At 40.7% G+C, this 21331-nt stretch overlaps 1 protein-coding gene across 8 annotated transcripts in view; it reads left to right on the top strand.

The window, feature by feature from the left end:
• PPP1R12B (protein phosphatase 1 regulatory subunit 12B) overlaps positions 1-21331 on the top strand; it is a 114495-nt gene that overhangs the window by 28043 nt on the left and 65121 nt on the right. For 6 of the 8 annotated variants that reach the window (XM_048496688.1, XM_048496690.1, XM_048496685.1 and 3 more), the window contains 9 exons: positions 3464-3538; positions 5255-5331; positions 6048-6187; positions 9501-9613; positions 10490-10693; positions 12630-12715; positions 14287-14412; positions 15747-15929; positions 16424-16609. In XM_048496688.1, coding sequence (XP_048352645.1) covers positions 3464-3538; positions 5255-5331; positions 6048-6187; positions 9501-9613; positions 10490-10693; positions 12630-12715; positions 14287-14412; positions 15747-15929; positions 16424-16609 — 1190 coding nt within the window. The remainder of the gene's footprint in view (positions 1-3463; positions 3539-5254; positions 5332-6047; positions 6188-9500; positions 9614-10489; positions 10694-12629; positions 12716-14286; positions 14413-15746; positions 15930-16423; positions 16610-21331) is intronic. The other 2 variants (XM_048496689.1, XM_048496686.1) reach the window with 1 other exon arrangement.

A 21331-nucleotide genomic window follows, 5' to 3' on the forward strand; every position in this document is an offset into this window, starting at 1 on the left:
GTGGGACAAGAAAGCATTGGGCATAGAAAAGGGACACGGGGCCAGCCACGTGTTGCCTGCCGTGATCTTTGCAGGAATCTCTGGTGGATCATTCCAGTAGCACATCTTGTCTTTGCTTCTGATGTTGCATGCAAGTTTGGTAAATGAAACACTCATTAAATCATCAAAGTTGCAAAGTGCATGGAAGTCCTTGTTTGCATTTTAGAGACAAGGCATCTGGATCAGTTCTTATTCTGACTGATAAATAAGATGCATTTTAATTATGCCATTTACTGGTGGAAAGTTGCTGTGCCTTTTGCAGTCTGTAAGGACACAATAACTACCATACAGTTTCACTTAGCTGAGTCACCCAGTGAAGAACACTTGAATCTGGAACTGGCTCAGACTTGAAGTAAATGGATTCCACGGCTATAACAACCCCCCCCCCCCCCCAATAAAACCCCTGGTAGAAGCTGCGCTGAGAAGTGTACCAACAGTTGGTCAGTTATTTTATTTCTCAACAGCTGATTTAGTGATTCACGATGCTGTCCTGTGCAGAGTTACTCCAGTCTAATCCCACTGATTTAAATGCATTTAGACTAGTTTGTTTTTGCATAGGATTGCCCCATCAGTGACTATGAGGCAGAATCCAGGATCATGCTCCAGCATGTGCTCAGGAGCAGGAGCAGCAGCAGCAGCAGAAGGCCATTGCTTTCACATCCTGCATGTGAGCTCCCAAAGGCACCTGGTGGGCCACTGCGAGTAGCAGAATGCTGGACTAGATGGACTCTGGTCTGATCCAGCAGGCTAGTTCTTATGTTCTTATGTTCTTATGTTGCTGTTGAGTTTATAGATAAAAATCCCCATATTCATATCAATTGGTAACCTGCTAATTTGAAAGCAGTCAGAAGTACTAATTCAAATGCAAATGAAGTACCAGGGTTTTCTTTCAGTCAGTGTATTGGATCCAACAATTCGTTTACTCAAGGATGTGGCCCATCTTTGTTTCCCTTCCTTATTCTTGCAGTCACTGGAGCTGGGTGGAGTAATAGCCCACTGCAGTGAGGCTATTATGTGGTAAGCTGCAGTGAGACAGCAAAAGGGGTTAAATCACTCCCTTATTCTTCTATTAGTGGAGTTCCACTTATGAAGGGCAGGAAGGAGGGATTTTTCCCCATTCCTCACTGCAGACCACCAGACAGTGCAACTGTTAACTGCGTGTAGGTCCAGTGGTCCTGAGGATCAAATTCCCATGGGGGTGGGGGATAAAAGCAGGGAAGATCTGTCATCTCCTTCCCCTGATAGATTGCTAAATCTAACTCAGTATTTCCGGCTCGTACAGAAACGTTGGAGAGCCACCAGCTGTAATTGTAGCTCTGCTTGTTTTTGGCTGGTCAAAGCCTGCTGGGACAAACCAGGCCTCTTATTGGCTGGATTCTTAACTGACGCATTAATAATGTCTCCAGGAGGCCAGTATGTCAGGCAGCCCCCCTACTAAGCATTTCACCATTCTGTTTCTCATTTTTCATTTTGGGAGACTGGTAGTCTTCCTGCAGAATGAAGGATTCATGAATGATTAAATTTCTTAGATCTCTGCGATTCTAGCTTTTGACTTGGGTGTGGCCATTATATCTTTGACTGATAATCTGTTAGCTCTGTTAGATTTTATTGAAATCGTTGATTAAAGTGATGATGGTGCTAGTGACACAATGGTTTGGTGTAGATTTATACTCTTAAAACGTACACCATAATTACAGTGTCAGGAATAAACATTGAGATTGCACATTCCTTTCTCTTATCCCTTTCCTTCTGTAATATGATTTCCCCCTGGCCTTAGGTCTTTTCTGTACAAATGGTTTACAGTGTATCTTGCTGCCAAATGTTCTTTTTTCCTTTTAATTTCGCACTTTTTTTCTTCTAATTGGTTCCAAAAAAGTTTTCCTTTTATTTTTCTTCTGTTGATATCCTGAGCAATTTTATCACATTTTTAATCTGTTTTCAAGCCACTTTTCATTGAGCATGGGATCATGTGGGAACATTCATTATTTCTCTGCCCCACCAGACATCTGGCCCTTATCTACACCCTGGGTAGTCATTCAAACTCACATTCAGCCATTTTCTCTTCTCCCTTGTCCTTCATTTCGAAGTGAGTGAAATTGACAGTGGAAGTTGCTTTTGTAGGAGGAAATTGACAAGGGACTGCTGCAGTAACAGAGTGCCGCATACTCTGATGTGGAGAACTGGGCTTGATTCCCCATCCCTTCACATAAGCAGTGTAACCTGGTGAAACAGGTTGGTTTTGCTGTATTCCACATGAAGCCTTCTGGGTGACCTTGGGCTTGTGACAGTCCTTTCAGAACTCTCTCAGCCCCTCCTACTTCATCAGGTGTCTGTTGTGGGGAGGGAAAGGAAAGGCGATTGGGAGCATGCTTTCAGACTCCTTAAATGTAGAGAAAAGCAGGATATAAAAACCAACTCTCCTGCAAAATCAGCTTTCCTTATCAATTTTACTTGCTCCTTACTGTGGACACATTGTATCTTTGCCTTAGCATGGCATTGTTCATTTGGCATTAAATTGATGAAACTGATACAATCAACTTGGCTTGTGTCTATGCCCTTATGTTACATTGCTCATGCAATAGAGATTTTTTAAAAAATTATTTCAAAAATGTAGGGCTGGGGGGGAGGAGAAAATTACTGAAGGGGAGGGTTGTTTTTTGCATCATGAATGCCATCCCACCGCCGTTAGGAATAATACATTTTCAGCTGTAGTGTGTGGAATAAATACATCTGAAGAGACAAGGGGAAAAACGACAGGGGAAAGGAGCTGTGCAGAATAATTTCACAGAAAATGTTTCCAAGTCACGAGGTTTGACCACTGGGAAAATCTGTGGTAAGCTGAGCATGTGGAAAAGGCCTTCATCATGGAGTAAGGTTTCATCTACACCGGCCTTAGCTAACCACATTCATGCCATCCAAGGTGTGAATTAGGTTTGAAAACCCTTATTCACAACAACCCGGTTTAGCTACTAGTTAACTATAGTTAATACTAATACATTCTCTAATTTCACCCATATTTAATCTTATTGGGTCATGGGCAGGGGATTTTGAACTGGGGAAGGGTGGGGCTAAAGTAGAGCGTATGCCCAGTGCTGTCTTTGAACTATAGTTAAGCAGTTGGCAACTTTACAACTTTGCCAAAAATTAATAATTCTCTGTGTGTGACATAAATTCCACAATATCTTTGCCCTCTTGCCTTTATCTGGCTTATACGAACTAATATTACAATAGGATAACTAAACACATACTTGGTGCCCAATATAAATTAAAAAGGCATCAAATCTTGAGATTTTATCAAGTTCTAGGATATGTAATGCTATAAGTTGTTTTTTTAAGTTGTTTTCTACTAGTAAAGACATTTTCCTTTCATATCACCAAAACACTATCCTGTATGATTCCTTTGTTTTCTAATTGCAAATATCAGGGTCAAACACCATTTGATGTGGCTGATGAGGGCTTGGTTGAACATTTAGAGATGCTGCAGAAGAAGCAGAACATGGTAAGTCTTTTTCTAGCCTCTCTGTAACTAGCCATTCTCTGGTCTTATCTTCTGTTGAGTTTAAAGAAAGAGTAAGATCCAGTTATAGAGGCAAACATTGGTGATCAGACAGTGTATAGCCGTGGTGGTGAACCTTTGGCACTCCAGATGTTATGGACTACATTTCCCATCAGCCCCTGCCAGCATGGCCAATTGGCCATACTGGCAGGGGCTGATGGGAATTGTAGTCCGTAACATCTGGAGTGCCAAAGGTTCGCCACCACTGGTGTATAATATAGGAAATCTATGATTAACTTTGAAAAAGCATCTGTGGAGGGTTTAGGACGGGGTGACCAACCTATGGTACTCCAGATTTTCACAGACTACAATTCCCATCAGCCCCTGCCAGCATGGCCACCCCTGGTTTAGGAGGACTTGGATCCAGATTGCCACTGCTCTCAGGTGGTGGTGAGGGGATATTTTTGATGGGAAATTTGTTTTGGAAGAAAATGGTAACTCCTCCTGCCCCAGTACATTGGAACAGATGCAAATTTGGAAATATAAAAGGTAAGGTTCCCAGATACGGATCTCCTATTAATTTGTAGTTTGACTCTGTATTAATTTGTTCAAATTAGTTAAACTCATGCATATTTATGGTTACCTGGAGTTGCCAAACTAATATTTCCAGAGTGAAAAGGTAAGATGTGTAGACAGAGGAGTTTGCAGCAGAGTCAAGCATTCTCTGCAATGAGGGAAATGGCATCCTGGATGTAGAATTTGTATTGCAAGGCTGCTCGCAAGAAGTTGACTGGCTGTAAGCTAAACTTTGTCAAGTCACTAGGCTGTGACTAGTTTTCTTTTGCCAGGAGGTTCTTGCTTGCTCATGTCCTTTCACTATGTTATTTTTGCTACTGTTGTATTGTTCACAACCTCCCTCCCCAACTTACAGCATATGTCTGAACTGATAAAACAGCAATTAGTAAACTGTCATGGATATAAGTGACTTTTTTTGCGTCAACATAAAAAACAAATGAGTTGGATTCTTGAAGGACATGAGTGAAGCAAGTTTGTAGAGAGAGTTGTTGCCCACTACATCTTTTTGCAGCACCATCCAAAAAGTTACTCCTGAGGGTCATCTTTTATGGCAGATGTAAGAGGTAAGAAGGTCTGAGGACTGATGTCATTTTGAAGTGGTCTGAGTCCAACTCTTAATGTACTCCCTGGTGATTTACACTAAGGGGTGGAAAAAGTGGCTAGAGTGAATATTTTTCTCCCTCCCCCATAATACTAAAGGCTAGAAGCAGCCAGTGAAGTTAATGTACATGAATTTCAAAAGCAACCTGCTGTGATGTTTTGGAGGAAGAAGAGGTTTTAATTTAGAAAGAAAAGCAAAGAGGTTGCCCAGGTGGACATCCTCTAGATTAAGGGTGGCCAGCCTATGGTGCTCCAGATATTCATGGACTACAATTCCCATCAGCCCCTGGCCATGCTGACAAGGGCTGATGGGAATTGTAGCCCATGAATATCTGGAGCACCATAGGTTGGCCACTCCTGCCCTAGATTAAATGGGCTGGAATATGACTACAATAGTGTGGCTTCCCAGTGATAAATTCTTGTAGTCTTCTATAAGAACTAGGCAATTAAACAAGTTGCAGTATTTCCATTTGTATGGGATCTGTTTTGTCCAAATAAAAATGAAATAGGCATTATTTCTTCTTTCAATTATGTGTTTGGCAGCTGCGCAGTGAAGAGACAAGAAACAAGCTGATTGAAGCTGATATGAATGGCAAACTTCAAAGCAGACTGTTCAGAAAGTAAGGTTATCTGTCTAAGAGTGTATGGTGTGGGTATCTTATGGCATGACATCTTGTGGGGATCAGTAGGAGAACAGATGGAAAAATGGAAATGAAAGTCAGAACTCAGCGGTTGTGGAACAGGGCAGGACACATAGTCTAGTGAACTTAAAATCAGTTAATTTTGTAGCTGGATAAGTAGCTGTGATCTTATAATAAAAATGGATTACTGGGCCAGCATTTTGCTTTGTTGTTACGTAATGTCCATCTCCTCCCATATCTTTCCAGTCATTGAAATTTTGATTTTCCATGCTCTGCCATATCTACACCTTTTAAAAATGCATGTTTTGCTTCAAATAGTGTTTGTGCCAACTCGAGACTAGATATTGTTTGGCATTTTGTGTGGTCTGTTTCATCACTCATAAGATGTGATTTTGGTGGAAATATCAGGAATTGGGAAATGAGGGCATACAGGCAATTCCTCTGCCACTTGGTGTCTCCTTCCCATCTCAATTTGTTTCATATATACAGATATAAGCTTATAATGTTGCATTAGAGTACATTCCACAATAATGCTAAGAGGGGTCACACTGATCACCGTCAAGATTATGTGCTTGGCTTGCACGAGTGATCTGAAGTATTCTTAGATTGTCAGTTCCTACAGCACATACAGCACATTGTGTGGTTAGCTTTCTGTTCCATTGTGGGGAATATATTTTAAAACATTTGTATTTCAGTAAAGAGAAGATTCTGTATGAGCCAGACACTCTGAAATCCTTTGACCATGAAGAGGAGAATAAAGAGTCCAGTAGCTCCAGCTCTGAAGAGGAAGCTGAGGAAGACGATGTTTCAGAATCAGATACTGAAAAAGAGGCAGGTAATATGCTTTACCACATTGCTAAAAATATGTCTTGCTTGGAGAATTAGTGAATTCACAGCTTTTCCCCATATTTACAAAAAACATCTTGAAGAGCTCCTTCAGGCTATGAGATATTACATCTATGCAGTTATCAGTCTTAGATGACAGCAAATAGTATATCCGTAGTATATATTTCAGATTACCAAGTCACATTCATATGTTTGAAACATGAACATTTATAAAAAGACTTCTGCTGTTTCTCTGTTCCATTTTGGAGGTTTTTAGCCCCTTGTTCTGGGGTCTTTCTAGATCTCCATTCAATTTATACTGTAACAGATGTACATCCGTTCTATACTTACCAGTAGTCCAGAATATCTTGGTGATAGCACGTTGATCCTGCCCTCAGACAGCAATGTGTCATAGCAGGACAATGGAATTTGAGAGTGCTGCCAGGAATATGGTTGTAAAAGTGACATGAACACCTCTTGGGTGGCTGACAAGTGACACAGTTATTCCTCTCCCTTCCCAAGGCAGTGTTTTTTTTCTCCTGATGCCAGCACACTTGGCTTACCAAGTTGGGGAGGACCGTATCTCAAGGCCGATGATGTTTAATCAGCATTCTGTTGATATTTAATTCCTTAAAGAACAATTTTTCTCCTTTTCTGCTGCCAACTCTAGCAGCCTTGCACTTTACTTTTTTGGTGTTTACTAAATTTACTAAATTTGGTGTTTATATGTGTTTAGAATGTATATCTCACTCCCTTTTGCATTTAGGATGACTTGCAATAAGAGCCTAAGGATCTTGTTTTCTAATATCTGACATCACAAATGTTCCTCTATGTCATAGATTAACTTGAACATAAAACTACAAAAAGAAAAAAAACCCTTACTGCAAAAATGGTAAAATTGTTAGTTGCCTCACTTTCTTTACTCAGATTTTGCTTTAGCGCAGTGAATGGGGTATATGTAACTGCTGCAGGCCTGGCTTGTTCCTAATATGTTGAAGTGCAAAGACTGTATGAGGTAATTGTTAGTTCTTCTTTGGCTATCCTCAAAAGCAGGGGTCCCCAAACTACGGCCCCGGGGGCCAAATCAGGCCCCCGGAATACATTTATCCGGCCCGCTGGGCAGAAGCGGATCTCCCCCTTCTCTATCTCCTTTTCCCCAGGTTTACAAACAGCATTAAGCGCGGGCGACTCGCTGCTCATTCCAAGCGGCTGGAGGGGACCGTACCAATGCAGCAAGGGGGGGAGAGAGAAAGGCGGCAGAGCTGCCTTTCTCCTCCTCCCCCCCCCCTTGCCGCATTGGTACGGTCCCCTCCGGCCGCTTGGAATGAGCAGCGAGTCGCCCGCGCTTGAGGCTGTTTGTAAACCTGGGGGTCGGGGTGCCAAACTTCAGGCGGCCCCTGGAACTTGGCACCCCGACCCCCAGGTTTACAAACAGCCTCAAGCGCGGGCGACTCGCTGCTCATTCCAAGCGGCCGGAGGGGACCGTACCAATGCGGCAAAGGGGGGAGAGAGAAAGGCGGCAGAGCTTCAGGGCCGGATTGGAAGGGGACCGCGGGGGTGGGGGGCTTGGCCAGGGGCAGGTCGAGGGCGGATGGATGGTGCCCCCCCCCGCGGGCGGCAGTTGGTCCGGCCCCCGGCTGGGCTCTGGCCATGCGTGAACTGGCCCCCTGTTTAAAAAGTTTGGGGACCCCTGCTCAAAAGCCTTGATTCAGTATATTCCTTTGCAAAAGTGAAAAGGGCTGTGTATATTTCAACCCCACCCCCAAACCCTAAAGAATAATAACTTTCAAAATGTTACTCTTTCAAAACTTAATTTTTCTTGCTGTATATTGCTGAAGTAAAGAAACAGCTGTGCTTCATGCTATTAGTAGTACTCTCTGAAGCAGAACTCACTCATCACGGTAAATACAGTAATGTTGCCTTGTCAGCACCAGTAAGCATTTAGGTAATGTAGGGAGCTGGAGAAAGCCAGGTTCCTATCGTGAAAACCACAGGATGATCCAAGACCCTGTCGTTTCCTTGATGTCATCACTGTACATCAAGACCTGATTCAGATGGCCTTTGGACACATCCTTGGATCCATTCTGGATTGAAAGAGGCCAAGTCTCTGCCTCTGGTTCTGTTTTGGGATTCAATGTTAATACTAATAAAACAATACTTTTAAATTGAAATTGAAATGTATTTTTTCACAGTCTCTGTTCACCACATCGAGCTTCGCATCTGCGCATAGCTTTCATTCAGAAATTTAGAGAGCAGTCTTTTTAGGAGTGAAAATCTTCTCCCCTCAGAGATGCAGCTTGGACTGTGCTCACCAAAGTGGGAGGAATCATGGAACAAACCACGGGGAAAAAATACTTGGCCCAATGGTACCAAGTGAACCTGCAAAGGTTACTGGAACTCTGTCTTTCCTGACCCAACCTGGCTCAGGGATCCACACAAACTCTGTACAGGCGCAAAGCCCACCATTGTTTTTATCGCTGCTTTTAAAAGGTTTTAGCCATCCTAGGTTATATTATGTTTATTTGTTGTACACCGCCCGGAGCCCCTTGGGGACAGGGCAGTATAAAAGTCTAATAAACAAACAAACAAACAAATAAATAAATATGAATTCAGATGAGCAAAAAAAATTCTTTACAGGAATGCAACTTTTAAAAAATTGTTTGGGGAAAAATGTCTAAATGGAGTTTTGCAGTAGATATAATTTGCATTAGGTTAATCATTCATGCTTCTGCAATGAATGAATTCATTAACTGTCACAGCAATACAGAAATACTCTCTGAGAATATTGTGATACCTTTTAGATCTCTTACAAATTTATGTTGTGACTGAACAAAAATACTTCTAAGACCAAGCTCTGGAAAAGTGACCAGGCAAGCCAGGCAGATTTTTCTAACCTTCTAGTCTTTTCAGAATAGCTGAGGCTGGTGTTTAGGGGAAGCTTCATGTATAAAATGTCATGGATCCCTGCTGGTGGAAGAAGAAAATGGGGTTTTCCATCCTCACTTCAGCACCCCATGTTCCATGGCATTTTGTGCCTGACCCCTGGAATCAGCTTTTGTTGGGTCACAAGGCCCTTCTGGAGAAAAAAGTAGCGAAGAGGTCCACAATCATCTTCCATTCATGGCTTGTAGAATCAAACCCATGCTATTTAATTATTGCTTGCTTTGAACTTGCTTTGAACACATGGGGATATGTGTTTTACAGTCAAAAGATTAGAGAACCTGTGTCTCTGAATATCAGGAACAGAGGTCCTGGTAAATCTAGAGATGTGATGATATAAATATTCACAGCTGTCATGCCCATGCTATTTTCTATCTTTTTAGAGAGAAAACAGGAGTCTGTTGCTAACCACACCAGTCATGAGCCCCGAACTTTCATCACAGAACAAGTGCCACCACCTGAGCATAACACTTTCACTATGGCTCCTGTCAGAAAAGTAAGTGAAAATTGACTTACAGTGGAATCATAAGCAGAGCTGCACCCTTCTGAGTCCATTGACTAGCTCTACCTTGGGCTGTAGAGCTGAACTACAACACAGGTTGAATCTAAGGCCCCTTCCGCACTTGCAGAATAAGGCACATTCAGTCCACTTTCACAATTGTTTGCAAGTGGACTTTGCAATTCCGCATAGTAAAATCCAGCTTCAAAGTGCATTGAAAGTGGATTGAAAGTGCATTACTCTGCATGTGCAGAAGGGGCCTAAGGTTACCTTTTGCTCTGAATGTATACACTAATTGAAGTATTAAGGGCTCTAAATATGTGGAAAACATCTACTGCATCTTTCTGCATATTCTGTATTCCACAAAATACATCTTTATTCACAGAACTTTTCAATGATAAATTCATTTATAACAGCCACAAAGTTCAGGTGCAAAGATGGGGTAATTTAGATAAATTTAATAAATCCCCAAACCCTGATATAATGTATAGGGTCCCCAAAAGTTGCAAGTGACCTGATAGTCTCTTAACCACATGCTGCCGTCGGCTTGTCAGTTCTATGCATGACCTTAATTGGATCCAAGTTCAATTTTCCATTAGCAGAACAGAACTTTTCTTCCTCCTCTCTTCCACTGCCGCCTACTGATCTCCATGAAACTCTGCTACTGGGGATAGGACATGCCGAAGAATAGCATGGGGTAGGGAGGAGGTTGCTTTAGGAAAGAGGAAATGAGTAGAAATGGCAAGTTAGCTTGCATCCACCCTTTGTTTTTATATTTATAAGTTACCACTGGTGCAGTGATATTGTTTTGGAGGTTAGTCACTTTGGTATACCTTTAACTATCTTCCTTTTCAACCCTTTTCTTTTTTACAGATTACTAGTTCTTTGCTCAGCAAGCCAGAGGAGCAAAAGGATGAATCTCCCTCTTCTTGGAGGCTAAGTCTGCGGAAAACTAGCAGTCAGAACACATTAAATGAAAGCACTGCTCCTCGTGATGCACTGAAAGATAAGGGCGGTTCTATCTATCGCTCCTCTTCAACTCCTCGGATTTCTGCATTATTAGACAACAAAGAAAAGGTTACAGACTGATTTCCTATTCTTTGAAACTCCATACTAGCTGTCAAGCAGTACTGAATAAGAGTATTTAAGGATATTTTGAGGGAATTTCCTCCCAAAGTATAATAGCCCATAGGTTATGCCAGAGTCCTGCATTCTGTCATAAACTAAAAACATAAGATTTGTTCTCAGTTAGATAAAAAGTTGATCTAGACCTGTTTTCAAGAATGGTTTACCAGATGTGGGAAGCACAAGGCATGAAGGTTTGTCCTTTAAGCAGCCAGTATTCAGAAGTCCATGAGCTCTGAGAATGGCTAGTAGATCTCTCATCCTGACCTGTGTGGCTGAGGCTAGCCTGTTCTCATCAGATCTCAGAAACTGGACAGGACTGGCTCTGGTTAGTATTTGAATGGGAGACTATCAAGGAATTTCAGGGTTACTACACAGAGGCAGACCATGGCAAAACACCTCTGTTGGTCTCTTGCCTTGAATGTCCTATGAGGTCACCAGAAGTTGGCTGTGACTTGACAGCACTTGACAGACAGAGAGAGTATAAAACGCAAAAGTATCATGAAACTGTAGAGTGAGAAGTGCTGAATTTTATTATGCCTCTTTTTCTGAAAAATTAATGCTGTTTCATTGGTGTGGTAGGAAAATGTTCAACCTCTAAGAAACATTTTTTTTAAAAAGAAAAATCCTTGAAGTCAGTTCTTGATTACATGATGATGTTGCCAGCAAGGGCACAGGCACTGTGCAGTCAGGACTTGTGACACGGTCAGCCCAATCCACAGCCTGAGGCAGCCGGGGACGGTGCTGCTGCCGTGCCATCCCACCTAGCTCTGGACGTCTTTTCGGTAGCGCAGGAAGGCAGAAAATACAATCCCCCACCTCCATAGGGCTAAATGGATTTACGCCACCCCAAAGAAGCCCTGGGCTGCACCATGCCTGCATGCGAAGCTGGGGTTGAAGCTAACTAATGTTGGCTTCACCCCCAGGAACACGGCCCACCTCCCATGCCGGTATTTGATTGGATACCAGTGCAGCTCCATGGCAGCCCCAACGTCTGGCTTTTGCCTCTGCAGAGCTGAGGGATGGCCAGCTGTTAGTGCCTTTGCCCCCCCTCCCCCTGGATTAGGTTGAACCACATTCTGCTCCCCTGACATGCCATAATACTTATGCTAGATGGGAGCGATGTATGTATATGTAACATTTTCTAGCATCAAAATACTGGAAATATGAGTTCAGAGAAGCTGAAATTAAAGGCTTGTAACAGTGAGTAACAGCCACACACTATTATGGTGTGTTAAAAATGTGGAAAAGCCTAACTGGGCTGCATTCTATAGGTTTTTCTCTTAAATGCCATTTAGACACATTCTAATAATACCCTGTAACTGCATGATTAGATGTTCAAATTAATGAATGTTATACATAATTTATTGTATATATTAATTTTAATTACTATGTGCAACAGACGACACTGTATTAACAATGTGTTTAATTTTCCTAAGCCCTTCAGACTTTTTCTTTGGGTAAATGAATTCAACAAATGGATTTATTTTATTGAGATTTTTTTGTTTGAAATTCTTTCTTAGAATTAAAAATGCTTCCTTTAAATCACTGACCTTTGAATTTAACAGGGAAACTACAATACTATCACTTCTCAGTTTAGTCCTGAGGAAGAGTGTGTAGCAAAAATTTGGCTTACAGTATTGGAGAAAACAAGGGTTATTTAGACAGAAACTCTTTTTTGTACATATTTGAATATTAGTTGAAACCTTTATAGATTAATTTTTGAAAAATCTTTCTGGACTTTTGAAGTTGTGATTGGAAACTGCTAAACACTGGATCTACTTGGAGGGAGCATATAATACCTGTGCTACGTAGGCTGCATTGGTTACTAGTGAAAATCTGGATCAGGTTCAAGGTGTCAGTCTTAAAGGAATTAATTTTGTTCCAGCAGGACAAGGACAACAAAATTTATTTTGCTTCAGTAGCCCCTCGAAGATTAAATAGCACAGGAGACATGGAAGAAAAAGAAAACCGGTAAGACCTCTTGATTTAGGGACTGGCAACTATAGTAATGAATTTTTGTGCATTGAATCTTTTGAATAGTTTCTCTCTGCTTCCTCACATATATTAATTTTTGTTCTACCAGTTTAAGTTACAGTTAGTTGACACAAATAAAGGCATTTGCTAAATATCGTGCATCCTCAAGGAGCACTTATAGCGAAGTTTAAGCAAAGCATCCAAGAAATTATTAATCAGTAATACAGCCTGTTGCTTGTGAAACTTTCCATTGTCCTCCACAAAATTTTATTGGATGAAATGTAGCTACCGTATTTGTTCTATTTCTGTACGTCCATCTATCGTTTTTCAATCAACTTGTTAAATTGGGTAAAACCTGGATTATTAAATAATAGGGGAGGCCTCTTAGCATATTTTAGTTTAATTATAAGTTTATCAACAGGGCCTTAATGATAGGGGAAATTGGGTAGAGGTCAAAAGAATTATTTTCCAGTAGCTTTTAATGTGCTTTTGTGTTCATGCTTTGTTCATTATTGCACAAAGTAATCTGTGGAATCAGCTCCTCCCCTTAATACATATGTAATATAAAAAAGTGATCTGTTCTTCAAATTTGATTTGACTTACTATTAATATTAGATTTTATTGTATTACATGTAATAGACATTTTGTTTTCTGAATAGTAAAATATAGAATACTAATGCAGTTCCTGAGTATGATGATACAAGCTACGAGCTAGTAAGAAATCATGGGGCAGGAAGGGGTACTACAGAGACTGACTTCTATACTTGAATCTCATCTTCCAGGATTCAATATATTCTCAAGAGTTTTAGCAGGCCATTTCACTCTATTGTTTACCCTTCCCCAACATCCCATACCTCCTGGAATATGCCCAGATATCTCACAGGGTTGGAAGGGGGGCTGCTACTCCCTTCTGGTTCATTTACAAACCCATACCGTGTTTCTCCGAAAATAAGACAGTGTCTTATATTAATTTTTGCTCCCAAAGATGCGCTATGTCTTATTTTCAGGGGATGTCTTATTTTTCCACCCCACAACAGCATGCTCTGGTGTTCTGTTCAACGGGAATGCTTCCAAACAAAAACTTTGCTTCGTCTTACTTTCGGGGGTATTTTATATTAAGCACTACTATACTACGTCTTATTCTCAGGAGATGTCTTATTTTCGGAGAAACAGGGTATTTTTTTCAACATACCTGTAATTACATCATACATCATACCTTTCCTGCTCTGTTACGTTTGTGATAGGCACAAACAATCCACTTTTATTATTAGTAATATGGTAATTTGTTGTGTATTGCTCTGAGATTAAAAGGAGTGCAATCTGTTTATGGAGAGATTACTCTTGATAACCTTGGGTGTCTGGATGCATATGGCTATAAGAAGAGTGAATTGCCTGAGTGTAGCACTGTAGCTGAAGCTATTAAAACGTTGATGATATCCCACTTTTCCTTATAGTTCAAGGCAGCTTAGTTAAAGCATTTCCAGTTTATCAGCATACAACAAACATGTCTAAATGGATTTCAATTAAAGCTTCTCTTCCTCCCACCCCCGTGCCCCATGCCTTTGCAGAGAATCTGCTGTTACCTTGGTACGGAGTGGTTCTTATACTCGGCCATTATGGAGGGATGAACCAAAGGGAAATGAAGCCCCTGCAACTGGTGCACATTCCACCTATGTCTCTACCTACATGAAAAGGTGAGGCATGCTGAAGAAACAATGAGAAACTTTGCTCTTGGTGGACAAACTTAAAACGCTCACAAAAGCTAATACCCTGGAAAAATCTATTGGTAGTGAAGGTGCTATTAGACTTGAATTTTGCTGTACCTCAGTCAGCTTCAAATGTTTCAAAGCTGGTTTGAACATAATGAAAACAAGAAAGGCCCACAGATTGTGAGGGTTGACTCGCCTGTCTGTCTTACTTCTGCTGCGTGTGTGGTAAAAGCGATGTAGCTTTCACATATTGTTTTCACTAATGTCTTGCATAGTGCATATGTGCACACTATGTGAAGTAGAGTACAGGAATCATCTTGAAATTGAATATATGAGCATAGAAACTACAGTATATTTGGATCTTCAAGGCAATGCACTTCTGTACCTTGGTGAACATCATGGGTTATCTCTACATGTCATTCCTGGGGAGCAGATCTTGATATTGCCTTGCCGTGATTGTAATGAAAGATTCATTCACAGTTGTGCGACTTGGGAATATGTACTGCTTGTTAGTAATAATGGTTTTCCATGGCTGTTGTGCAATTAGAGTTTATGATTAGTGCAACTGTTAACATTCTTATGACTCAAGGTAGCTTATAAACCAGGATTCAAGGTGGAAGAAAATGAACCTCAAACAACTCCTTCCTGTACAAAAACAGCCGCAGTCTGTACCCCATGAAAAGCCCCAGCAAATAAAATGGCCTGCACTACATCCATCCTTTAAAGGCAGGACACCTGGCTCACCAGAGCCCATTCCACAGAGTAGGAGCTATGATAACGACATTGGCTCTGGCTGATACCAGACTGCCTTAAACGGATCAGGATCCCTGGGAAAAATTATAAACATGTTTATGTTCAAAATTTTGTTTTAAAATTAGTTGCATTTTGTTTGAACTTCCCTCAGTAATGAACCCTTTTACCTCTACAACTTTATTTGAGCTTTTTCCCTTCATCAAGTTCTTCAGCCAGTTTCTCTTATGTATTTCTGATCTTCCTCCTCCCTCTTGACTCTTGTTGTTCTTCTCTTTTCCAGACAGAATAATTGTGAATGCAGACTGTGCAACTGAACTGATGCTGTTCATGTTATTGTTTATTCTCTTGTCGCTCCCTAGTTCTTTCACCCAGGGTTGGTTCATTTTACTCAGTTGAGGGAATTATGGCTGTAGGCTTGAGTTTAGAATACATTTCTTGACAGGCTGATTTCTAATCTCAGTTGTCTTTATTTTCTGATAGGTTAAAAGTTGTTCTCAGAAGTCTGTGTTGGTATTCAATGGTATATTAGATCTTGTCTGAAGGATTTTTTTTCTTTTTTCTTACAGTGCTTCATTTGGTAGAAGTAGTGACCTCAGCAGTCCCTACATTTCAGCCAATCGCAATTCATCTCCTGCTACCTCACCCACTGTCCTTGGTTCACCTACCTCACTGGGCACAGAGGGTCAGCTTGCCTCTTGCCCTGCACCTGTCAGTTCAAATACTACAGCATCTGGTCGCCAGTATATAAGGTAAAGGGTCATAGCGTTGTTCGTAAAAATGGCAAGTTTTGGCTTCAAAGTAGCAATTCTTAGTAATGTGGTATTTCTGTGTGACAATTTTCCTGATGGTTCTTGCTGCTAGCTAGTATTTTTTTTTTGGGGGGGGGGGGGGTTGAAAAGAGCAGCTGTGTAATGATTATTAAATTTATACAAAGATGGCTTCTCTGACCTGAGTTCTGAGCCATATATCTTTTTAAGAACATTTCTTGGGTACAATGGAGAAAATTCAAAATGCACCCAGACCAACCAGTGTTTAAATTGATTCACTGTTTCCTCAGCCTCTTAATTTGTGTGTGGCAGAATGATTTTACTCCCTCTATCAGATTAATTGCCATTCTAAGAACTGAAATAAGAATAAATCAAACTCAGGGTTTTTTTAATTAAAAAGTCTTTGTTGTGTCCTATTAATTTTGATCAAAAGCGCCTTACAATGATGCATGAACCCCCTGTGCTTTCTCTTTCAGAGCCCCTTACAGGCAGCAAACAGACTCTGCTGTAGAGAAGAGCACAGAAAACATCTCCTCTAGCATTCCATTAAGTGTCATAACGAATCTTGCTGTGCCCAGTACTGCCAATGGTGTCACAACTGCCAACTCTAACTCAACAACTGGAACAGAGTCCTCTACTGGGGATTCCAGGGACCGGAGAAGGTTGGTGAGCCCTTGGTGGTGATCTTAAGAACTGCTAAAAGCTTCTCACGTGCTTTCAGTTGGTCTTCACCGAGCATGTTTAATAATAACTGATTTTAGAAATCAATATGAAAGTTTTCTGTTAGATCATTTTTCCCAGCAACTTTATCGGATAGCATTCTGGCTATGCTGAAAAAATCTGTGGTCCAAGCAATACAGCAGATCTTTGGCATGTAAAAAAATAAACTTTGCTACACTGCATATTACTCATACCTTATCTATTGAGAAGGAGGATGCCTTTTTCAATTACTATTTGAAAGATCTCCTTGCTATTACAATCGGAGCAGGCTGCTGCTTGAGAGGAGAGGGCCCCAGTCTCTTGCTTGTGCTTGTGTAAGTTTTTCCTTCCCAACAAAGCATCACTCCATAAAAATCTGAAAATATGAAAAAGAGTAAGAGTGCCTCTGAGCTTCATGTCTCATGTCATTTTGAATACTCATTGTAATTATTTGTGTAGCAAAGCCTCCAGATTTTATTCAAGTCTGTTTTTCGTAGCAAATTCTGTAATGCTAGGATTCCATGAATATTTCATTGCAAGCAATTGCTGATTTTTTTCCACAGTATATATTGCTCTGGCACTACTGAAGTGTATGTCAATATGCTATGTGTTAAATATGTGGTGTACTATTTTTCAGACATGGGGTATATAGAACCTACCAGTTGCTGCCTATTTTGGAATTGCAAGTTGATGTTCTTTGTGTGATTTGCTGGTAGTTTAATTATTGTGACTGCCTCCATTCGGAATGAGACTTTAACAAAGTATATCTGAATGATGGCCAGTTGGGATATTTAAAGTGGCAACTAAAGTGTAAATAGTCATAGTAAGAGTACTGATTTTTGAGAAGAAGCCAAATAGTTAAATGTGGAAAATAGCAGGCATTTGCGAGATATCACAATATGGATTTTCATTGCTTAATGACAGCTGTCACAATAGTGGATTGATATATTCAGAGGTCTGCACGTTTCTCTTAGCAACAGTAACATAAACTGTCAGACTAATATTAGATCATTAAGATGCCTCCATAACAGGCAACCTTAACTTGCCTGTTCCAGGCCAGGGGATTAAAATTGAAACACAGTGCTGGGTTTAGGTTGGAATGAGTAAGAGAGTCAATTGGAACATCCTGCTGTTCAAAAGTGGGCTGGTTCAGTGATTTAGGCCCTATAATTGATTGATGCACTCTTCAGGTGTTCGTTCCACTGAAAAAATTCGTGATGATGATGACACTCTTGAATCATTACCCTGGACGCTTTAAATTCATAGAACTGAAGTCTTCTGTAGACATAAAGTTTTTATTCATATTAAGGCTTGCTTCATATTTTCCATAATGGCATGGAAGCCACTTCCCTGCAGTCCAGTCCTACACCACACTAATATCTGGATGGAGATGTATTCCTTTACATTCAGCCTGTCTTTAGAGAGTTCTTGCCACAACTCTATTCCATTACACCATATAAACCTAGGTGTCAGTGCTTGCCATGACCCATGTATGGCTGGCTATATGAAACTCTAAGATAGAGCTGTAAGTAAAATTAAATCATAGGAAGGCTAAGATTTTAATAGTGGCTATCTTAGGTAACCATGATACATTTAGCTTCAGTTTTGCCGCACAAGCTCCGGCGCCCCCCACGTGACTGAAAGGCGTGTGCCCGGGGACATGGGTATCCCATGTCCCTAGGTTGGTACGCCTCTGGCTCTGCCCTATCTTACCTCCTGCCCTTTTCAGATAATGTCCCCCAAGGCCAAGGGTGGCACTTGGCATAAGCTGTGGTTGGACTCCACCACTGCAGCAGCTACTGCCACCCTGTCCATTTACAGTAAGTGCATTGTCTGTGCGTGCATTGACAACACTTTATTTAATTGGGGGTGGGGGATTTAAACCAGTCAGTGTATTTTTAAAAAATATTTTAGATTTTTCTGAAAATACAAGGGGTTTCTCAGAAAAATCTGTTTGGATAAGTCCATGGATCTAGACATATCCATATGGTAGCCACACTCGAGAAATAGATAGTTGAATCAAGAACATAATCTTTTAATGTTGCAAGATTTTTTAAATTAATCCCATTTTGTCTGGATCTGCATTTATCAATTGACTTATTTACTCTGTGAGTTGTCACAGTAGTCCAGCTCTTAAAATCTTGATTCAGGATATTTTAGCAGAGTCTTTCCCTCCTTACAGTTGTTTCAGCTTCATCTCAGTTCTTGGGCAAGTTTTCATCTTTCATTGTTTTTATCACTAGGTCCAACAAAATGCCTTTAAATATTCTCTAAAATTCTACTGGATATCCACCTGGACGTGAGAACTTATTATTTTTTTCAATTATTTGTCACTATTCTTAGCTCCTTAGTAGCAGTAATGGCCTTCTCCGGGTTCTTTTGAACTAGCTAGCTAAGCTAGGTAGGGCTCTGGTGTTACAATAACTCCCTTATCCAGCCTAGCTAGCTCGAGTCTGCCATTGGCCTACCCTGTTCTTCAGAATTGGATTCATACTTTCTAATTTCTCCACGCTATAGCTTTATCCCCCAAACCTGAATAACCCAGGCTAGCCCAGTCTCATCAGGATCTCAGAAGCCAAGCAAGGCCAGCCCTGGCTATTATTTGGATGAGGGACCTCCAAGGAGTATCAGGGTCATCATGATGCAGAGGCAGGCAATGGCAAACCACCCATGAATGGCTCTTACCTTAAAAACCCTACAGAGTTGCCACCACACAGCTTGATTTTCCCTTGAGCTCTCATTCTATTCCATCTGCTTGACATAGGTTTGTTGTCATTTTTTGACAAAATATATTGTCTTTACAGTGAAAATTTTTGAGATAAGAATCCAGCTTGTTGTAGAGGGGCTGCTACAGTCTCTGTGGTGCTAATAATGTTTGATTGTACTTGTAAAAGATTGCCAATATATAATTGACAGAATAAAATTTTAAAACAGCACTATTTCAATGCTTTATAGTCCTGAAGAGTTTCAGAATTTGTATTGTTAAAATAGCATGTGGGCTGTAACTGCATCTATAATATGTACTCAGTTGCTATTGCTGTCAAAATAGTATGCATTGTTGATTCTTGTTCTTGGTATAGTGCACTGTGCTGCAGTATCTTTATAAATTACTCCTGTAGCACTCCTTGAATAATCTTTTATTATGTGTGTATCTATGGATACATGAATATTCACAAATAATTAATCAGTGAATTATTTCAGGTTGAAGCATGTAGCCTTGCAGGACAATCTTGTAGTTTGGTAAAGGTCTTACAGACCTACCAGTTTTTGTCACAGTCTGCCCAGGAGGGGGTTGTGCCTTCTGGGTATGGCAGAGGATCTCTGGTTCATTCCTTGAAACCTCTGTCTGAAATGCAAAAGTAGCCAAATGCTGGGAGAATTCTTTCTTTACCTAAGACCTTGGGAAAACTGCTGTCAAAGTAATGGCATGGATGAAATAGTGGTTTTACTGGGTGTAAGGCAGCTTCATATGTTTGCAGTGTCATGAAAGCCTGGGAGAGGCGTCAGTTCCATGCTACAGACTTGGTGCTGTGTTTGGAAAGAACAGCAAAGGCCTTTATGCACCCAGAGCAGCAAGCAGTCATCTAACACCTGCTGCTGAAAGCTCTTATCAACCAAACTTTTACAGTTAATCTCTTTGCGATAAAGTTGTCCTTTTCTGAAAGAGCTGCTGGTTGTGGTGTGCTGCTGTAGGAGGGGCAGGAATTCTGCCTGCTATTTGATTTTCCATGTTCGGGAAAGGGAAGGTTGCTGTTACTTTATCTGATATCAGGGCACATTTTTGTGTGTGAGAGGTCAGGCTGAGGACTTGTGCATTACCATTGAAAGTGTGGCTTCCTGTGCAGCTGCAGATCCTGCGAACTTGCAAGGCTTTCAGCTCCTGGATTGACTTTCTGCATAGCTTCAAGGTGGGATTTAAAATTGAACATTTGTGGTAATAAAGAATCAGGAACTCAGGCATTGAAATAAGACTGCGAGTTTGATTTGACTTAGCTTAGCCTGAGTAGAACTCAAGAGCAAAAGCATGAATGTGTGTTGAAATGTTCTAGAATCGCTGAATCCTCAGGTAACCCTTCTACTGTCTGCATTTCATTTTGTTTTTGCCTCATGAATCTGTATGATTTCCAGTTTAGGTTTAGAAAAATATTCCCTTAAGATCAGCAGTCTTGTCTTTTCCTGATAGATTTGTCACTGAAGACAATTTAATTTTTAAAAAACTTTTTCTTTCATTTAAAAAAAGCTATACATGAGAATGAATTATGAGCAAAGTAATCTGAGTGGGATCATGTCTCCTTTTCATTTGTTCCATTCTTCCAGCAATTTGTTTAATAAATTGAGTTACATGTTTTCATAAAATAGTTTACTTTGTCATGTAAACATGCTAAAAGTCTGGTGAAATATTGTCCGTCTAACAGCTGAAGCTTGTTGCAGTTAGGATGTAGCCTCTGCAATAGAAATTGGTCTTTCAGATACTTTCACCCCACAAGGTGGCAGTAGATTATCCACAGCCCCCCCCCCCCAATTTCTACTAGGGTGGGCATGCTGCTTGCTTTCTAACAAGTAACACTTTGAGCATATAAACAATATTAGGTCAAGCCCCAATTTTCTGATCACTAAAATCAGTTTACTAGTAATTCTCTCCAAATTACCTTGAGAGCAGCTGTCTTCTATGATTGTAAATGTAG

The sequence above is a fragment of the Sphaerodactylus townsendi genome, linkage group LG05 (genome assembly GCF_021028975.2).
Source record: "Sphaerodactylus townsendi isolate TG3544 linkage group LG05, MPM_Stown_v2.3, whole genome shotgun sequence".
In the NCBI taxonomy this organism is placed as follows: Eukaryota; Metazoa; Chordata; class Lepidosauria; order Squamata; family Sphaerodactylidae; genus Sphaerodactylus; species Sphaerodactylus townsendi.